Raw genomic sequence first — 20,455 nt, forward strand, 5'->3', positions numbered from 1 at the left:
TTGCCATTTGAACATAAAGGTGTCCAGTTTGTTTATGTTTACCCTACTGAAAGTATAAAAAAAATTCTCTAAGTTCTTAAGATTTAAGCATTTGTGAATATCACAGAATTAAAGAGTTTTGTACTTATTTCAGATTCTCTTTTACAGGTGACTTAAAATGGGAAGCCGATAATAGTGTGCTTAATTGCTATGTCTCTATGGACAGGAGATATCCATGTTGGCACTGGTATAAATTTGCCACGCAAGCCAAACATGGAAACAGAATCAGTAAGATCCTGTTATAGTGAGCAGTCATCACGTTCACGTCGTAGCAAAGCTCATAGCACCCATGGTGGGACCAATCATCACAGTTACCGCAGTCGCCCCTCTAAGCACTTACATCGAACTCCTAAAGGAGATCGCAGTCACAATTCTGCCCTAGGAAGCAAATGTAGTAACGGACATGAAAATCGTCCTGATGAATTCATTGAAGTTCAGATCTTGTCCCAAGATGACAACTGGGGTGATAATACAACAGCTATCACAGGAAACACTAGTGACCATTCTGGGTCCTTGGATGATTTATCAAAACTAAATGGTGATTATGAAACTAGTGTAGGTTTTTATTGCCATATGTGGATTGGAACTGTTTTCACTACATTGCTGTCATTTTGTGCCTTTGCCTCTCCTATCATCATGGTGATACTGCCCAAGATTGAAGCATTAGACTGGAAAGTGCAAAAATGTGGACCAGAGTGTGATGGTCTGTTAATAAGTTTGTCATTTAAACTTTTAATTCTTTTGTTTGGATCTTGGGCCTTATTTTTTCGAAGGCCCAAAGTTACTCTTCCTAGAATATTTATTTATCGTGCAATTGTTTTAGCCTTGATGATTGTTTTTACATTTGCTTATTGGCTTTTTTATGGTGTGCGTATTGTGGAAAAGCGACATGATGATTATCACAGCATTGTATTGTTTGCCGTCTCTTTAGTTGACACATTACTATTTATTCATTATTTGGCTGTCATCCTTATTGAATTAAGGCAACTGAATGCGCAGTATTTTGTAAAAGTTGTTCGTTCACCAGATGGTGAAAGTCACTGCTACAATATTGGGCAGCTAAGCATTCAAAGAGCTGCTGCTTTGATTTTAGAATATTACTATAGAGATTTCACCATTTATAATCCATACCTGGAAACAATACCTACTAAATCACGAAAATCAGCTCCTGGATTTAAAATGTATGATGTAGACAATGTGCCTAATAGTCCTATGAATTGCACCAATCGCAGTGTTATGGGAAGTGACATCCACCGACGAGACTCTAGTCACAACGAAAGATTTTATGAAGAACATGAATATGAGAGAAGGGTAAAGAAGCGTAAAGCAAGGCTTGTGTCAGCTGCAGAAGAATCTTTTACGCATATAAAAAGATTGCAAGATGAACAAGGTAATTCTTTAATTTTATGTCTGTAAAATTATGAGTACATTTGTATTGCAGACCTGCGAACTCTACCCCTAAAAGCAGGTTGTTTTCAGTTTTTCATCATGTCTGCCAGTCTTCTAGTAAATCTTCTGTTTTTTTTTTTTTTTTTTTTTTTTTCAGTTTATCTAGAAATAGACTATTTTTTTCATATACAGTACTGTGAAAGCTCGATCATCTATAAAGCACAAATGTTGAAGTCTGTTTAAAAGCAATTATTATATTTGTTACCAGCTTTAATGTCAAAAGCCTGCATTTAATATTTTATAAGATTTTGAGAATGAAATGCAGTCCAGTACTCTTCTTTTATTGAGACCGAATTTAGAATATCTATCTTATGTATACATGTGCATATTTATATGTATGCATACATGAATACATAGATCGATACACACTTGCATATACAGTAATCCGGACTCGCGGCGATTCCGTATTAGGGGATTTTACGGATTATAAGGTGGTAAGATGACATGCAGAAATTATACAATGAAAAATATGAAACCATAATTTATGAAATAAAGAGCAATTATGATCTAAAGGGTATCAAAATTTACAAAACAAAACAAAAAAAAGCTTAATATTGATATGTTTTCTTTAATAACATTTCTTTCAATGTAAGTTGTTTAAGTTGCTTCATTTTTTGTGCTAATACTTTCTCCTTAATTCTATAAACAGACATAATTTCTTGTTCAGTTACAAAGTTCCACTGTTCAAGTCCTGTAATTGCTGTGTCAACAATACCGACTAACTTGTCAATTGAAATTTTTTCATTTTCATCAATCCGATTTGGGCATTTTATGCCAAAATATTGTGCGGCAGCGCAGTGTCTGGCTCAATAACAGGAATTTAGCCTATATGGCGCATAACGTGAATGCTACGTGACCGTGGTATCCCAAAGGAAAACCAAGGGGGTAAAAAGGTGAGTGGCCAACAGTAACAAGGCCAGTGTGGCAAATAGAGAAGCAAAATAGTGCGAGGTGCGAATCTAATACTTCATGAAGAATAACATGTGAAAGTAGAGAGAATACACAATATGGTCAAAAGTCGTTAATTCGGACACCCATAATCTGGAATGATCTATAATCCGTTGACGCATGCACGCAAGACCTTTACGGCTGCGAATATGCGTGTGCGCATACTCAAAATACGTTTACACATGCGCGTTTAATGTATAACGGACAGTATAAGCTAAGCTAAAATTATCTAATTCAGTTAATGTTGCAGATTGCGTTGTTCCTTAATCTTCGAATTGGATCCGGCTTATTATTTTTTGCAGACTGTAGAGCAATTTTATAGAAGTAAGCTTGAACTTTTGATTATGTCAAATAGAATTTCCGATATATATTTACTAATATGTAAAGGATCTACAAAGCAAAAGTATGTTTCGAAGTCCATTAAACAAAAAGTGGAATTGGTGCAAAAAATGCATAAAGGCATATCCTTTGTTTATCTAACCATTCCAAAATCTGTTTATCAATTTCACGCTGCTCTGCGGGGAAGGGGAGGGGAAACACTGCCGCGCAATGAATTGGAAGTTGATCTGTCAGCACTATCCTTATCTTCAGGGCAGATGTTTTTATTTTATTTGGCTTATAATTCCTTACTAAATGTTGTATTTCATCTCGATGTACTCCGTCTTTGATATGATTTAAATCAAGTTCCTCGTCATTATAATTCGCTTCCGATAGTGAAGAAAGTGAAAGTGAAACAGAGGTTATTGAAAATGAAAAAATTTCGATTGACAAATTAGTCGGTATTCTCGACACAGCAATTATAGGACTTGAACAGCAGAACTTTGTAACTGAAGAAATTGTGTCTGTTTATAGAATTAAAGAGAAAGTATTATCACATAGAAAATCAAGCAACTTAAACAACTTACATTAAAAGAAATGTTTAATAAAATAAACAAATAAATATTAAGCTTTTTTTTTTTTTTTTTGTAAATTTTGATATCCTTTAGATCATAATTGTTCTTTATTTCATAAATTACGGTTTCATATTTTGGTTGATCTTTACATTATGGTAACTTGGCGTTTTTTTGGCGAAAATTTGGCGACCAACTCTCCTACAGCAACCCTCTATTTTTTTTTCCCGCCGCCATTTTGTCTTCACGAAGTAAAGACATGTTTCTTTTCTTTTTATCTACTGAACACTTCTTCCAACAATCTACTAGCCGAATTACACTTATGCTAGAAATTTTATCTAACAAAACTGCTTAATCATGACAAATATTCACTGCAAAATTGGGAAAAAGTGCACAATACCATTCTCCTTACGCGTTTTTCAAAATAACACATACACATAAACCATGTACACGCTGACTTATTTTTACTTAAAAAAAAATCCCAGAATTGCACAAAAATGGCATTGCGCACACTCTGCACTATATCCATGTACACTGCTTTTTTCTCATAAATTAGAAAAATTTCACGAAAATACATGACAATTTTCTCAATCTTTAAACCCGGTAAAAAGAACATATATGAAATTACTTGATCGCAAAAAAGTATTTACCCTTTCCAAATATGAACATTTCCACATATAAAATAAATAAAATATCCAAAAACTTTTACCTCTAAGTCATCTATTACATTATACACGTCACCAACGAATTCATACCGCAAGCATAACAAATACTTAGTATCAAATATTTAAATTATTTCCATGCACGTTTATTTCAACTTAAACGTATACCAAATACCTACAAACATAAAATTCACAAAATAACTATTATTTAATTAAAATATCACTAAACCATGTACACGTCGACTTATTTTTACTTAAAAAGTCATCCCAGAATTGCACAAAAATGGCATTGCGCACACTCTTCACTATATCCATGTACACTGCTTTTTTCTCATAAATTAGAAAAAATTCACGAAAATACATGACAATTTTCTCAATCTTTAAACCCGGTAAAAAGAACATATATGAAACTACCTGATCGCGAAAAAGTATTTACCCTTTCCAAATATGAACATTTCCACATATAAAATAAATAAAATATCCAAAATCTTTTATTTCTAAATCATCTATTATACAGTGAAAAGTCGTTAATTTGGACACCCATAATCCGGAATGATCTATAATCCGGACCTCAAAGCTACAAACTTTCTGTGCATGCGTCGAGTTCACGCATGCGCACAGGCGTTTACGAGAGCGCGTTAGACCCTTACGGCTGCGAATATGTTTGTGCGCATGCGCGTTTAAATTGTAACGGAGTTATGCGCTAAGCTAAAGTTATCTAATTCAGTTAATGTTGCCAATTGTGTTGTACCTTACTCTTCGAATTGGATCTGGCTTATTATTTTTTGCAGACTGTTAGAGCAATTTTATAAAAGTAAGCTTGAACTTTCGATTATGTCAAATAGAATTTCCGATATATATTTACTACAAAGCGAAAGTATGTTTTGAAATCCGAAATCTGTTTATCAATTTCACGCTGCTCTGCGGCAGAGGGGGGGGGCAGAAACGTCATTATTAGATTATGATAGCTTAGAAAGATTATGTCAAATAGAATTTCCGATATATATTTACTAATATGTAATTTCTATCTACAAAGCGAAAGTATGTTTTGAGATCCGAAATCTGTTTATCAATTTCACGCAGCGGATTGGAAGTTGATTTGTCAGCACTATCCTTATCTTCAGGGCAGATGTTTTTATTTTATTTGGTTTATAATTCCATACTAAGTGTAGTATTTCATTCTGTCTTTGATATAATTTAAATCAAGTTCCTCGTCATTATAATTCGCTTCCGATAGTGAAGAAAGTGAACCAGAGGTTATTGAAAACGAAAACATTTCGATTGACAAATTAGTCGGTATTCTCAACACAGCAATTATGGGACTTGAACAGCGGAACTTTGTAACTAAACAAGAAATTATGTCTGTTTAATAGAATTAAAGAGAAAGTATTATCACATGAAACGAAGCAACTTACATTGAAGGAAATGTTTAATAAAGTAAACAAATAAATATTGAGCTTTTTCTTTTTGTAAATTTTGATACCCTTTAGATCATAATTGTTCTTTATTTCATAAATTACGGTTTCATATTTTTAATTTTGTAATTTTTGCATGCCATCTTCCTGATTTAAACTGATGATCTATAATCCGGAATCGCCAAAGTCCCGACGAGTCCGGATTAACGACTTTTGACTGTATTATAAACGTCACCAACAAATTCATACCGCAACCATTACAAATACTTAGTGTCAGATATTTAAATTATTTCCATGCACGTTTACTTCAACTAAAACGTATGCCAAATTCCTAGAAACATAAAATTCACAAAATAACTATTATTTAATTAAAATATAATTAAATTCAAAAACACTACTTAAAATATAAATGAGCACATACATTAAATTAATAAAAATTACCTTACAATCCTAATTACTTTAAACTAAATCATTGCTAATAACAATTTTCCCAATAATACCAAATTCCTTTACTTCCACCTTACATTTAGAACAATGCATAAAAATAATATCCTCAAATAATTAAAAATACTAACTTACCTAATCTTCTTCAGAATCTTGATTACTTTGATTACCGATAAACTTTTCTTCTTTCTGTTTCAGGATCTTTAAAATCATACTTATATTTCACAGCAAGGTACCAGGTAAAATAAATAACTTAATAAAACATGTTTATTTCTATCTCGCACAACCTTAAAGAAACATTTGTTACTACCCTTTTCAATACCACTGAATACCCATTTCGAATTCACTTTAGTTACGGCCATGGGATCCAAAAATTCACGAACACTGTTTCACACAACACAGAATAAAGCCAAATACAAAATTTCCAGATTTTTTCCCGATTTCCCCCCTTTTCCGATTAAAGAACCGTAATTCGTCCATTAATATCACATGACATATCCCATGATCTCTCATTTCCCTCACACAAAATAATGCATAATCGGAACTGAGTACTGCTCACATTATTACCAAAGTTCCAGGTAGTAACCTTTATCGCCTCCAAGATGTCGCCAAACTACCAGTTACCATATTGTAAAGATCAACCCATATTTTTTAATTTTATAATTTCTGCATGCCATCTTACCAGATTTAAACTGATGATCTATAATCCGGAATCGCTGAAGTCCCGACGAATCCGGATTAACGATATTTTTGACTGTATCTAATGCCTGATTTTTAATAACGTTCTGTGCTACTTTCTTCACTATCAGAAGTGCACATGGGTAAACGCTTTACTGGCTATATGCGCATGTGTAGAGGATGCGCGCACTAAACGCGCATGTGTAATTTTGTGGCTTTGAGGTCTGGATTATAGATCATTCCGGATAATGGACGTCCGGATTACGGACTTTGTACTGTGTCATGCATTTGTGAATCTGGTTCGGATAACCAAAGGGTACCTGCATTTCACACTTAAAACCTGACATCTTATCCGATTATGAGGTTCACTGAATGTGAAAGTTGCCAGGGATGTTGCAAATCATTCTAGCAGAAGATTTAATGAACAGATCATTACTTTTTCAGTTAGATACAAATTAAGATACAAATTAAGAGATCTAGCACATGAAAAAATTAAATTTATATCGGAAATTTTCTTGTTTCTTTGGCATTGTTTGTGTGTTCAAAATCTATATTGTGGCTTTTTTGACCCTGTGACTTTGAAAATACTTCACTTCATGCTGTTCCAAGTATTAATTATTTTTTCAAACTGCGAGGCAAAAATAGAACTTGTATCCTTTTTTTTTTTTTTTTTTTTTTACAAAACTTATATCCTTTAATTTATTGAGTTTATATTAAACAAAAACAAATTTCTTATGAATGTGTGGTGACACTATGCTTATCTATTATTGGCACTAAATCATATTGTGTTTGGTAACAAGATATACGTAGTCAGGGCTTAATTTCTAAAGTTAGAAGTGCCGAAGCCGTATGGAAGGCCGTCAGCAAAGAGGAACAACAGTAAATAAATAAATAAAATGACTATTAAACTCATTAATAATTTTAAAATTAAATAGTTAATTATTATCAAATTAATTAATAGCTATTAATGTTTATGAATTTTTAATCAATAATTATTATATAATTAAATTAAATGTAAAGAGATAAATTAAAATTTAATAAGCAGTTTTTAATATAATACTATTGCTAAAAATAACATTTTCGAGATAAAATTTCTACTGAAATTGTTTTATTCAATTACATAAAAAAAAGTATCGTAACCTTCTTATTTAAAGCTGCAGTGTGCTGCGGCTAGAATTATGATTTATTACAAAAACTAAGAAGCATCGGAGCCGGGATCCAGTGGACTCCAGCGCAATTTAAGCTCTGATCGTAGGGAGAAAAAAGTTCTTTTATCATCACAAAAATTAAATATACTTAAAATATAGCTGATGAAAATTCAGAAAATGAGGGGAATCTTGGTGAGAGAGAATGTTTTCTTTGACCGCGGCTCTTTGCTGAAATAACTATAGCCATCAAGCGGATGTATGTCAGGGGTGAAATGAGTTCTGAATCTGACTCCTAAGGATGAATGCAAAGTTGCTGGTTACTGCCCCCCCCCATATTTGGTTACATTAGTGGGTACTCTGGGAAGACGATGCATAGGACGTGCTTGAGCAGTTTATCTCAGTATTTCACTCTTATTGTACTCGCTGTCGCTTAACGCACATTTAAGAACACAAACTTTCCTTCCTGCGAGGATAACTAACTGTAAGCATCGATTAACAATACACTAGATATGATGGCATTAACTAGTTAAGAACACAAACTTTCCTTCCTGCGAGGATAACTAACTGTAAGCATCGATTAACAATACACTAGATATGATGGCATGACGAGAAATTTAGGCGTTCCTAAACAAACTCCCCCAGATTTATTGCCCTTCTTAAAGGAAAAAGTTTCCTCATGTAAGTGAGGGGACCTTACTTGAACGTCTCATGTTCTCATGAGCTCGTATATCTACGAAAATATAGTATTGCAAGGTCTGCTTATTGTTAAACTAAAATGTTAGGAATTATAAATTTTTTTCCCCTTGAAATTGTGGCTCTGTTTTATAAAAAGAAGGGTTGATCTTTACATTATGGTAACTTGGCGATTTTTTGACGAAAATTTGGCAACCAACTCTCCTACAGCAACCCTCTATTTTTTTTTTCCCCGCCGCCATTTTGTCTTCACGAAGTAAAGACATGTTTCTTTTCTTCTTATCTACTGAACACTTCTTCCAACAATCTACTAGCCGAATTACACTTATGCTAGAAATTTTATCAAACAAAACTGCTTAATCATGACAAATATTCACTGCAAAATTGGGAAAAAGTGCACAATACCATACACCTTACGCGTTTTTCAAAATAACACATACACATAAACCATGTACACGCCGACTTATTTTTACTTAAAAAAACATCCCAGAATTGCACAAAAATGGCATTGCGCACACTCTTCACTATATCCATGTACACTGCTTTTTTTTCATAAATTAGAAAAATTTCACGAAAATACATGACAATTTTCTCAATCTTTAAACCCGGTAAAAAGAACATATATGAAATTACATGATCGCGAAAAAGTATTTATCCTTTACAAATATGAACATTTCCACATATAAAATAAATAAAATATCCAAAAACTTTTACCTCTAAATCATCTATTACATTATACACGTCACCAACGAATTCATACATGAAGCATTACAAATATTTAAATTATTTCCATGCACGTTTATTTCAACTTAAACGTAAACCAAATTCCTACAAGCATAAAATTCACAAAATAACTATCATTTAATTAAAATATCACTAAACCATGTACACGTTGACTTATTTTTACTTAAAAAAACATCCCAGAATTGCACAAAAATGGCATTGCGCACACTCTTCACTATATCCATGTACACTGCTTTTTTTTCATAAATTAGAAAAATTTCACGAAAATACATGACAATTTTCTCAATCTTTAAACCCGGTAAAAAGAACATATATGAAACTACCTGATCGCGAAAAAGTATTTAGCCTTTACAAATATGAACATTTCCACATATAAAATAAATAAAATATCCAAAAACTTTTACCTCTAAATCATCTATTGGTACTTTTCCGTTTCGCCGGCGCAAATCTCGCCAAGCAGACTTTGTTGGCGACAACATACAGTATACACATAAAAAATGTTAATTCTAAGAATTTTTTTTTTTTTATTTTGAAGGCATAAACATTTTAATATGGTTTAAAATTTTGTAAAAAGCCAATAAATAAAGACAATAAATTTGTAAAAAGACATTAATTTAAGAATTTACTATGATTTCATGGTTCAAAATTCTGATTCGCCGGTTCTTATCACGTGACCCCAAGTGATCTCATCTCACGTAAACTACGCTACTAAAATCTAATTCGCTCAGAAATTATCTACATTAATTTCAAGTTAAATCTTATTTGGAATACAAGTTTAAATGCAAGAATTATTTCAATTCGTACGAATAGCTTACTCAGAAATTATGTAAAACCGCAGTGCTTTTCTTCGCTAGTGCATTCTCATTAGAATTGATGAATTTAACACTTGATTTCGCCTTCTGATGAGCGGTGTAATTGCGTTCTAATTGACTTATTACCGTGAATTGTCTTAGGGGATAAAATTTAAATATCGTGTAAAAATTCTATATGCCAGTATTGAAAGAAACAATCTGATAAGAAATGGCTTCAACTTGTTTTGAAACTGAGGCGTAAAAGGTTACCAGCGAAGATATTTCGTCTGGCATCAGTTAAACCATTATTGGCGACTTTATCGTTTGCGCCGACAAAACGGAAAAGTACCCATCTATTACATTATACACGTCACCAACGAATTCATACCGCAAGCATTACAAATACTTAGTATCAAATATTTAAATTATTTCCATGCACGTTTATTTCAACTTAAACGTATACCAAATACCTACAAACATAAAATTCACAAAATAACTATCATTTAATTAAAATATCACTAAACCATGTACACGTCGACTTATTTTTACTTAAAAAAACATCCCAGAATTGCACAAAAATGGCATTGCACACACTCTTCACTATATCCATGTACACTGCTTTTTTCTCATAAATTAGAAAAATTTCACGAAAATACATGACAATTTTCTCAATCTTTAAACCCGGTAAAAAGAACATATATGAAATTACCTGATCGCGAAAAAGTATTTACCCTTTACAAATATGAACATTTCCACATATAAAATAAATAAAATATCCAAAAACTTTTACCTCTAAATCATCTATTACATTATACACGTCACCAACGAATTCATACCGCAAGTATTACAAATACTTAGTATCAAATATTTAAATTATTTCCATGCACGTTTATTTCAACTTAAACGTGTACCAAATTCCTACAAACATAAAATTCACAAAATAACTATCATTTCATTAAAATATAAATAAATTCAAAAACACTACTTAAAATATAAATGAGCACATACATTAAATTAATAAAAATTACCTTACAATCCTAATTACTTTAAACTAAATCATTGCTAATAACAATTTTCCCAATAATACCAAATTCCTTTCCACCTTACATTTAGAACAGTGCATAAAAATAATATCCTCAAATAATTAAAAATACTAACTTACCTAATCTTATTCAGAATCTTGATTACGTGGCGGATACACTTTTCTAATTCATTCAATAAAATTATTCAAAGACTTTTTCTGCGAATTTTTCCTCCGCTAAATAAAAAGCAAACTTCTCTTTATCACAATGCCTAAATACCCATTTCGAATCACTTTAGTTAAAGCCATGGGATCCAAAAATTACACAACACTGTTTCACGCAACACAGAATAAAGCTAAATACAAAATTTCCACATTTTTTCCCGATTTCCCCCCTTTTCCGATTAAAGAACCGTAATTCGTCCATTAATATCACATGACATATCCCATGATCTCTCATTTCCCTCACGCAAAATAATGCGTAATCAGAACTGAGTACTGCTCACATTATTACCAAAGTCCCAGGTAGTAACCTTTATCGCCTCCAAAATGTCGCCAAACTACCAGTTACCATATTGTAAAGATCAACCAAAAGAAGTACCGGAGCTCATCTTATTTAAGGCTCCGGTGCGCTTCGGCTAGATTTGTAATTTATCTTAAAAATTCAGAAGTACCAGAGCCAGGCTCCGGCGCAGATTAAGCACTGTACATAGTAACAATATTATAAGCTCTATAATGGTATTATAAATTTCTTGGGGGGGGGGAATTTTTGTGAAATATTCCGATCAGTCAAATGTTCTCTAAATACCAAAGAAAAAGAAGATGCTATCAAGAAAATTTTAATTAAAAGTTCTAAAAAATAAACTAAGGTTTTTATTCACACTTTAATGAAAGTTAAATCCGCCCCTCATAGTGATTTAACTTTCCTACTAATTTTTATTTGATATGGTATGTTTTAAAGCTATTAAGGAGATTTGTAAATATTTTTGCACGGTTTAATGTTAATGAGTAAATATATGTATTCATAGCTATGACCCCTCATTTTTTCATCACTTATCCTGGTAGATCATTACGTTATTATTATGTATGTATATTAATAATTATTAATTTTCTATTCATCCAAACTCGTGGTTTTTCATATTTTGCGTTTGGGAACTAAGATATTTTAATTTTGCTCTATGTCTTTAAATGGTGCACTACCAAATTTATCCTCATGATTATATGCTCATTAGTAACTAGTTTTATTTTTATTATGTTTAAAAGTGCTTTGACAAATGAACGTTTTTCTTTTCTGTTTGGATTTTCATCATTATAAAGTTTTAAGAAATTAGAAAATCAAAGGAAATAAGTCCTATAATTGCTGTGTTGTTGTCAATCAAATTTTTTTCGTTTTCAATAACCTCTGTGTCACTTTCTTCACTATCGGAAGCGAATTATAATGACGAGGAACTTGATTTAAATCATATCAAAGACGGAGTACATCGAGATGAAATACAACATTTAGTAAGGAATTATAAGCCAAATAAAATAAAAACATCTGCCCTGAAGATAAGGATAGTGCTGATAGATCAACTTCCAATTCATTGCGCGCCCGCCGCGGCGTTTCCCCTCCCCTCCCCCGCAGAGCAGCGTGAAATTGATAAACAGATTTTGGAATGGTTAGATAAACAAAGGATATGCCTTTATCCATTTTTTGCACCAATTCCACTTTTTGTTTAATGGACTTCGAAACATACTTTCGCTTTGTAGATCCTTTACATATTAGTAAATATATATCAGAAATTCTATTTGACATAATCGAAAGTTCAAGCTTACTTTTAATAAAATTGCTCTAACAGTCTGCAAAAAATAATAAGGCGGATCCAATTCGAAGATTAAGGAACAACGCAATCTGCAACATTAACTGAATTAGATAATTTTAGCTTAGCTTATACCGTCCATTATACATTAAATGCGCATGCGTAAACGTATTATGCGCGTGCGCACACGCATATTCGCAGCCGTAAAGGTCTTACGCACACGCCTCAACCCGACGCATGCGCAGAAAGTTTGTATCTTTGAGGTCCGGATTATAGATCATTCCGGATTATGGGTGTCCGAATTAACGACTTTTGACTGTACTGTATTGATCCAAACATGAGATTACTTTTGCTTTAGAATACTCTTTTGAAAATTATATCTTCTTTACATACATAAAGTTTAAAAAATATTAAATAAATTTATTCCTTATTTAACTTTTGTATTAAAAGGATAAAGGTTGTATTTCAAAGTAGACCATTTAATTGTTAATTACAAGTTGACCGTGTAGACCATTTAATTTTATTGAGCATGTGCAGCTTATTAAGCTTGGATAAGTTAGACAATAGACGATGATATAATTCATTAAATTTGAGAAATTACTGAAACTTTATCTATGTACACATCGACCTATTTTCACTTAAAAAGTAAAAGAAAATTGACAAAAATCCAATTGTTTTTACCCTTGTAAAAAGTGGCAAACAAATAAGTGGGTGATTTTGCAGTTTACCGAGAATTTTTTCAAAGAAAAGGCATCATTCATGATAGAAAATTATGTTTGAACAACCAACGAGTTGAAATTATGCTTTAGCGATAACTTGGTAACGAGAGAGCAATGCAGGCATCCATTCAGTTATGTTTAGGAATTTTTATATAAATTATAATAATGATCTGAAATAGTTATCTTATGCTTCCATTCAATCATGTTTAGGCCTTCTTTTTTTCTTTTCTTTTTTTTTTTTTTTTTTTTTTTTGGCCAATGACTTGATGATTTTTCTTGCTAGTGCAGATAATTAGAAAGTATCTGATTAACTTGGGTAGGTTTTTAAAAAATAATACCATACTTGTACAACTCAACTAGAAACAAAGACATGATAAAAGCTCTAATTAATTCTTAAAATTAACTTGGATCATCGGATATGTTTTGCTTCTTCTGATTCAAATTATAAATAAACATATTAATGATGTCATTCTCTAACATTTGAGGCACATCGTGCTGTCTGCTGTATTTCCAATAGTTTTTACTTTTGATAAAGCAGTATCATCATGATAATAAATTGTAGAAATGGCATCTAGTTTGAAATTGCTTAAAATTACTGCACTTATAACTCAAAAATAAAATTGCTAATTGTTAAAAAGCATGTCATTACACAATATCTGTTTCAAATTAAAACATTTCAAAATAAAATTTATTTGTTATAACGAGAATATACATATTTAATGACCAAAAAGCCACATGCATATACAGTCAAAAGTCTTTAATCCGGAATGATCTATAATTCGGACCTAAAAGCTACAAACTTTCTGCGCATGCGTTTACGCATGCGCATATGCGTTTATGCATGCGCATAATACGTTTACGCATGAGTGTTTAATGTATAAGGGACAGTATAAGCTAAGCTAAAATTATCTAATTATCTATTTCAGTTAATGTTGCAGATTGCATTGTTCCTTAATCCTCTAATTGGATCCGGCTTATTATTTTTTGCAGACTGTTAGAGCAATTTTATAAAAGTAAGTTTGAACTTTCGATTATGTCAAAAAGAATTTCCGATTCTGGAGCTGCCAAAGGACCTACAAAGCGAAAGCATGTTTTGATGTCCATCAAACAAAAAGTAAAATTGCTGCAAAAAAATGGATAAAGGAATATCCTTTGTTGCTCTAACCGTTCCAAAATCTGTTTATCAATCTCACGCTGCTCTGTGTGTGTGGGGGGGGACGTCGCGGCGCTCAATGAACTGGAAGTTGATCTGTCAGCACTATCCTTATCTTCAGAGCAGATGTTTTTATTTTATTCGGCTTATAATTCCTTACTAAACGCAGTATTTCATCTCGATGTACTGAGTCTTTGATATGATTTAAATCAAATTCCTCGTCATTATAAATATCACGAATACACATCAAATAGTTTTCTGGTTGCAATTTTTTAATTTCGACTATGCGTAATGTATGCCTTACGCATGCGCGCGTTGAAAGAAATGTTTAATAAAGTAAACAAATAACTGTTAAGCTTTTTTTTTTTTTTTTTGTTGTTTTGTAAATTTTGATACCCTTTAGATCATAATTGCTCTTTATTTCATAAATTACAGTTTCATATTTTTAATTTTATAATTTCTGCATACCATCTTACCAGATTTAAACTGATGATCTATAATCCGGAAAAACCAATAATCCGGAATCGCCGAAGTCCCGACGAGTCCCTATTAAAGACTTTTGACTGTATTAAGAATTTTCAGCTGATAGGAATGTCTGGAAATATACTACCTCGTATAATATCATTATAAATTAAGTGTCACAAATATGAGGCTTGTTGAAGAAATGCTTAAAACAAAAGCATTTTTTTCCAATATTTTAAACTGTCAAATCAAATGTTCTCTGTTAATGCATGAATTTATTAAAGCCCTGTTTCTATACTGAAGACATGGCCCTTTTCAAATTGAGAATTTTTTATGAAAAATATATACTTCCAAGAATGCTTTTTGAAGCATTTGCAATATTTTTTTTTTTTCATATTTCTGCATTTTGCAAAATAATGCTTTTCATTTTTTGGCCATTAAAGTTGCAGGAATTAATATTTGTAAGGTCATAAAAGCTCAGCCAAAAAGTAAGTACCATTTGGTTATTTATCAAATGGCCGTCCAAGGCCTGAATAAGTTTTGGTCTTTTACCTTGATATCATCATAACTTGCAAAGTGCTGGCCACCAAAAAAGGAATTTCTTGAGATGAGAAAACAAATGGAAGTTGGATGGAGCTACGTCCAGACTATAAGGAGGGTAACAGAATATTTTTCAGCGAAATGAATCAAGCAGCATTTACATGTGCAGTATGTGATCACGCGTTGTCATGTGCTGTAACTTCTTCGGTGTCTTGCAGTAAGCTGTAGCATTGATTATTGTATCTCATTCCATCCAGTCCAGTAACAAAATTCCTTAGCAGTCCCAAAACATGGTGCACATGATTTTTCATGAAAAAAGAGGGATCTTTGCTTCCTTAGGTTTTAGGGAACCAGTATGCCTCTATTCCATTGACTGTCATTTCATTTCATTTCAGATGTCTTGTTGCATTCATGTCTGTCCATGTTTAATTGTCTGTGAGTCTTTTTAAAAATATCAGTACTATCTGTTACTTAATGTAACAAAAACTCCAAGGCTATTTTCATACCTTCTGTTTTTGAATATTCATTAGTGTTTTCAGTACTTATCATGAAGATAGTTTTTTGTAGTGCAAATGTTCAGTTCAGAGTTTCGTGTAAGAAAGGTCTTGAAATGTTTTGAAAACGCATTGACAAATCATAAATCATAAGCTGCCTATTAGAATGAACTTTTCCATTCATGCAATGCACCAATTTTTCAGTGATCAAATGATGGGCAACCACTGCACTCCTCGTTGTGGATGTTTTCCCTTCCTTTGTTAGAGATCCCAACCCGGACCAATCAATTGTTTTAAACATAAATTACAAACAAACGGTGACTTAAGACGTTAATGTAAACAAACAAATGGCGAGACCAATTTGTTTTTAAGTTGAACAATGTAACTGTGCATGCACCCTTTATGCTGTCAGATGGACAGGAGATATGTGCAATAGATACTTACGTTCTTGATCAACTTTGTATTTTAAGCATAAGACTTGCCTTCTGCAATTGTAAATTGCATGCTAAAAGAAAATGAAACATTGTGAGATGAAGTAAAGTTGCCAGAATGCAACTTTACTTCATCTTTTCATAACAAACCCGATTCTGAATACAAATATGCATTTATAATTTCATACCTTCTGCATTTCTTTAGGGGGTATTTTTATATGTATGTTTTCTGTCATTTCATAAAACTACCTACAGTACAGTTGTGTTTCTCAAATGTTTTAACCTCTAAATCATATGCATATAGTTTACTTATTCTGGGGGGGATAATTACAATAGGATATTGTTAGAAGAAAATAAGGTTTTTATGTATTATCCCTTTGAAAGTGAAAGCTGACAGAGATTCAACCAAAGCTGCATCAATTATGCCTGTGGAATTTTGCAGAAAGTGGCACTTCTTTAGTTAATAAACAATCAGAATTTGGCTGAATTTGCTTTTGCACTTTGTAAAAAGACTTTTGTCGATTTATGCTACAAAAGCCTTCCAATTTTATTGGAAACTCTGGTTAGAACACTATGAGTACAAACGTCTGGTGAGTAATTGTTCTAATATATAACTGTCCATATTCAGCTGGGCATATTGTGACCATTAAAACATTTTTTTTGATGATAGGATCCTATAAAATTGAAAATAATATACTGCTTGGTATTGTGCAGAAGGGGTGTCCCAAATTATAACCTTCCACATTTTCTCCCAAATATGAGGAAAAAATGTAAGAATAACGATTAATTTACTATACCCTTGTTCATAAAAGGAAAACATGGTTAATTAAAAATTAATCATGGTTACATCAAACCAAAGCACAGATGTTATGAGTGCATTGTTATGTTACAATTATCCGTAGTTAAAATGAATAGTGCTGCTTGACAACAGTTTCACCTTTGGCAGGATAGTGCATAAGTACCCAAAATAATGTATAATTAATTAACACTTTTAATTATTACTAATTCATGTATTTGTAATTACAAATAATATATATGTAAATTTAAATTTGACAAATACAGTAGAAGTCCAAAAATCCGCAAAGCTTGGGACCAGAGGTTGTGCTGATTTTAGGATTTTGCAGATTTCGGGACAGAAAAGATGAATTATAACATTCAGGCTAGCAAAATAAATAAGGCATATTAGATACATTTAATTAAATTATTATATACATTATTACAATAATTTATTATATGCATTAAATGATTATTACATATATAAATTGATTATATATAGGCTCCTCTTATTTTTAAATCAGCATGACTGCTTTTCCTTTTCTCTCAGGAGCAGTTGTGAAATTGGTACCCCATCACTCGAGCCGCTGCCAGAACCACTCGTATGAGATGACATCGAGCTTTGCCGATTTCGCCTCGTGTATAGGTTTCCGGTGTTAGAATAACTGTTGCTGTAAAATTTTAACTTTTCTTTATTTTTCTGTATATCACGGTCCGTGTTGCAATTTCATACGATTCTGCTATAAACTGAGAAGTAGCACCTGCCTTTCGTTTTTTTGCAGAATTTCCACTTGACCTCAGTCCAAAAACTTTTCTTCAGAAATATCTTGTATCCTCGCCGTCAATGCAACGTGATTATGTTTTTCAACATTGCAAGCGGTAAAATCATGAGTGCATTTCTTATTTGAAAAAGCACTGAAATTTAAAATATTCTTAATTTATCCACAAAATATCTGGATTAAAAAAAAAAAAAAAAAAAAAAAAGCAGCACTAAACAATCTTGTGAAATAACAAAGCTCAGAAAGTGCAACAACGTGAATCGTGTACTTGAAGGAAGAGTTAAGTGAATCATCTGCTTTTTTACCTCTATGCAAACTGGAGGGAAAAAAACTTTTATCATGATGTCAATAATTTGGTATTTTCATTATGACTCATTTTATATGGTAATTATGATGTCATTATCCGGTAAGTAGGTTTTCTTCGATATTTCGTACTCCATGTTGCGGTTTTTGAAACCTATAAACGGAATGTTTATATTTTGAGAGGCAGCGCGGATTTTAGGTATTTGACTGTATTCTCTATTCATAATAAAGCTAATATAAATTTAAAATTTAATTTTTTTTTGCAAAAATAAAAAATAAAGCATTAATTATTGCTGCGAACTAATTTACAATATCATTTAAATTCTAAGAGCATATGTAAATTAAGTGCACATATTTAAAACCATAAAAAAATATATAATATTCCAAAAAATTACACTCAGAATTTTTTATATATATATGTATAGGATTAACAAATACAAAAAAGTGCATTTGAAAACTTCCTGCAATTAACTTAAAATTGCCTTTGGATCCAATCAGGAAAAGTATATTTTAAAACTTTCTACAGCCCAATAAAAATTATCTTCTGGCCAACATTTTAGAAAAAATGCTGTACAAATACAATATTTTTTCATACTCAGTCTCTTGACAACTGAGCTGAAACATCAGAATCCTTTACATTAGCAGGACTAAAATACTGCCTGATTTTGGTTCTTGTGGGTGTTTAGAAACTGTTGAAAAGTGCAATTTTTTATATATTTTTACTTCTTTTTTAAGAAAGGGGGCTCATGAAAGAGGTTAAGGATGGCTTCTTTTTTATTTCAGTATCAGTTTCAGATTATTTAGAGTAAATGAATACCTTCATTGCATAATTTTTCCCGGGAGGGGAGGGGGAGAATCTTTTTTAAATGGAATTTCTTCATAGCAACATTTGTTCATCTTTTGTTAACTTTTACTGTGTTTTGCATTACTTTTTTATTAGATCTGCCAAGAATTTAAATAAGCTGTTATTTCAGGCCATGTGATATTTTGCTAAAAAAAACTTTCATGTCTTCCATTTTTCATGCAAATCTACATAAAACAACGAAACAATAGCAAAAGAGATAATATGGAAATGAAATGTCAACAATAGCTGACAGTGTGCTAAAATAAGAATTGAAAACCAGTTTGAAAGTAGTAATTAACCTTATTAAGTGGAGTTTATATGGAGGCAGAGATAACAATATGATGTGATTTTGAATGATTGCTTAACAATATATAGCAGAAATCAAGAAATCTGTATTAGTAATCTGTCAAAATATGTTTCATCACCAAAAGGCATAGATTGTTGGCAGGTACTAGCTAAAATCCAAATACTGGTTGGTATATATACTAAAAAGGGTGGGTGTGTTAGTACAGTATATTCTCTTTTGCACATATATACATTTTGTTCACTCAGTATATAATGTAAAATTAAAAATAGTATATTGTAGATATTTAATGCATAGTGTGTTTAATTTTATAATGCCCTGCTGTGAGTAATTTAGCAGTTAAATTATACCATCTCTCTCTATATATATGTTACAGGAATAGCACATTGTATGTGTATTTGGTGTTCACATTTTTCACATAACCATGCAAGTTTTAGAATATTGTTACATGTGCATAGGTCCTTAATGAACTGAATGCATACAGAAACAATGATAGTATGATAAAATTTATTTTCCCAAAAGAAACACTGCAATTCTGCAACTTCAATTGCCAAAACCATTGCTAGTGAGATAGCCATTTACCTTCAATGTTAAATTGACTTGTAATCTTATTGTTAACCTTATTGCCCCTGTGACCTTGTTTCTCTGCTGAAGCTTCACTCTTTTGAGGCCTTCTATGTTACTTTGTACATAAGATACTACGATTTTACGTATTTTACATGTGTACAAAATTCATAACAATATACCTGCAAGCATGAAAGCAGTAAGCTGTTTAAAGTTTCATTTGATAATGCATAACCACCATTTAAAATATTCTTGGGAATGGTCAGTTTTATTGAATGTTTCAAAAAATTAATTAAGTTCAAATTTCTGTAGTTTTTTATTTTGAAATGTTCCCCTGTTTTACATTCTTTTTCAGCATTCCTTTAAA

The 20,455-nt window shown here is 31.9% G+C and overlaps 1 protein-coding gene across 1 annotated transcript in view; it reads left to right on the forward strand.

Annotated features, from left to right (window-relative positions):
* The window catches only part of Vang (Strabismus domain-containing protein Vang), a 30,566-nt gene that overhangs the window by 1,338 nt on the left and 8,773 nt on the right, over positions 1–20,455 (forward strand). The window contains exon 2 of the mRNA XM_035365164.2: positions 148–1,429. Coding sequence (XP_035221055.2) covers positions 190–1,429 — 1,240 coding nt within the window. The 5' untranslated portion in view covers positions 148–189. The remainder of the gene's footprint in view (positions 1–147; positions 1,430–20,455) is intronic.

Source organism: Stegodyphus dumicola, chromosome 6 (genome assembly GCF_044657685.1).
Source record: "Stegodyphus dumicola isolate Sdum_Otavi_A_Nest chromosome 6, ASM4465768v1".
Taxonomy (NCBI): Eukaryota; Metazoa; Arthropoda; class Arachnida; order Araneae; family Eresidae; genus Stegodyphus; species Stegodyphus dumicola.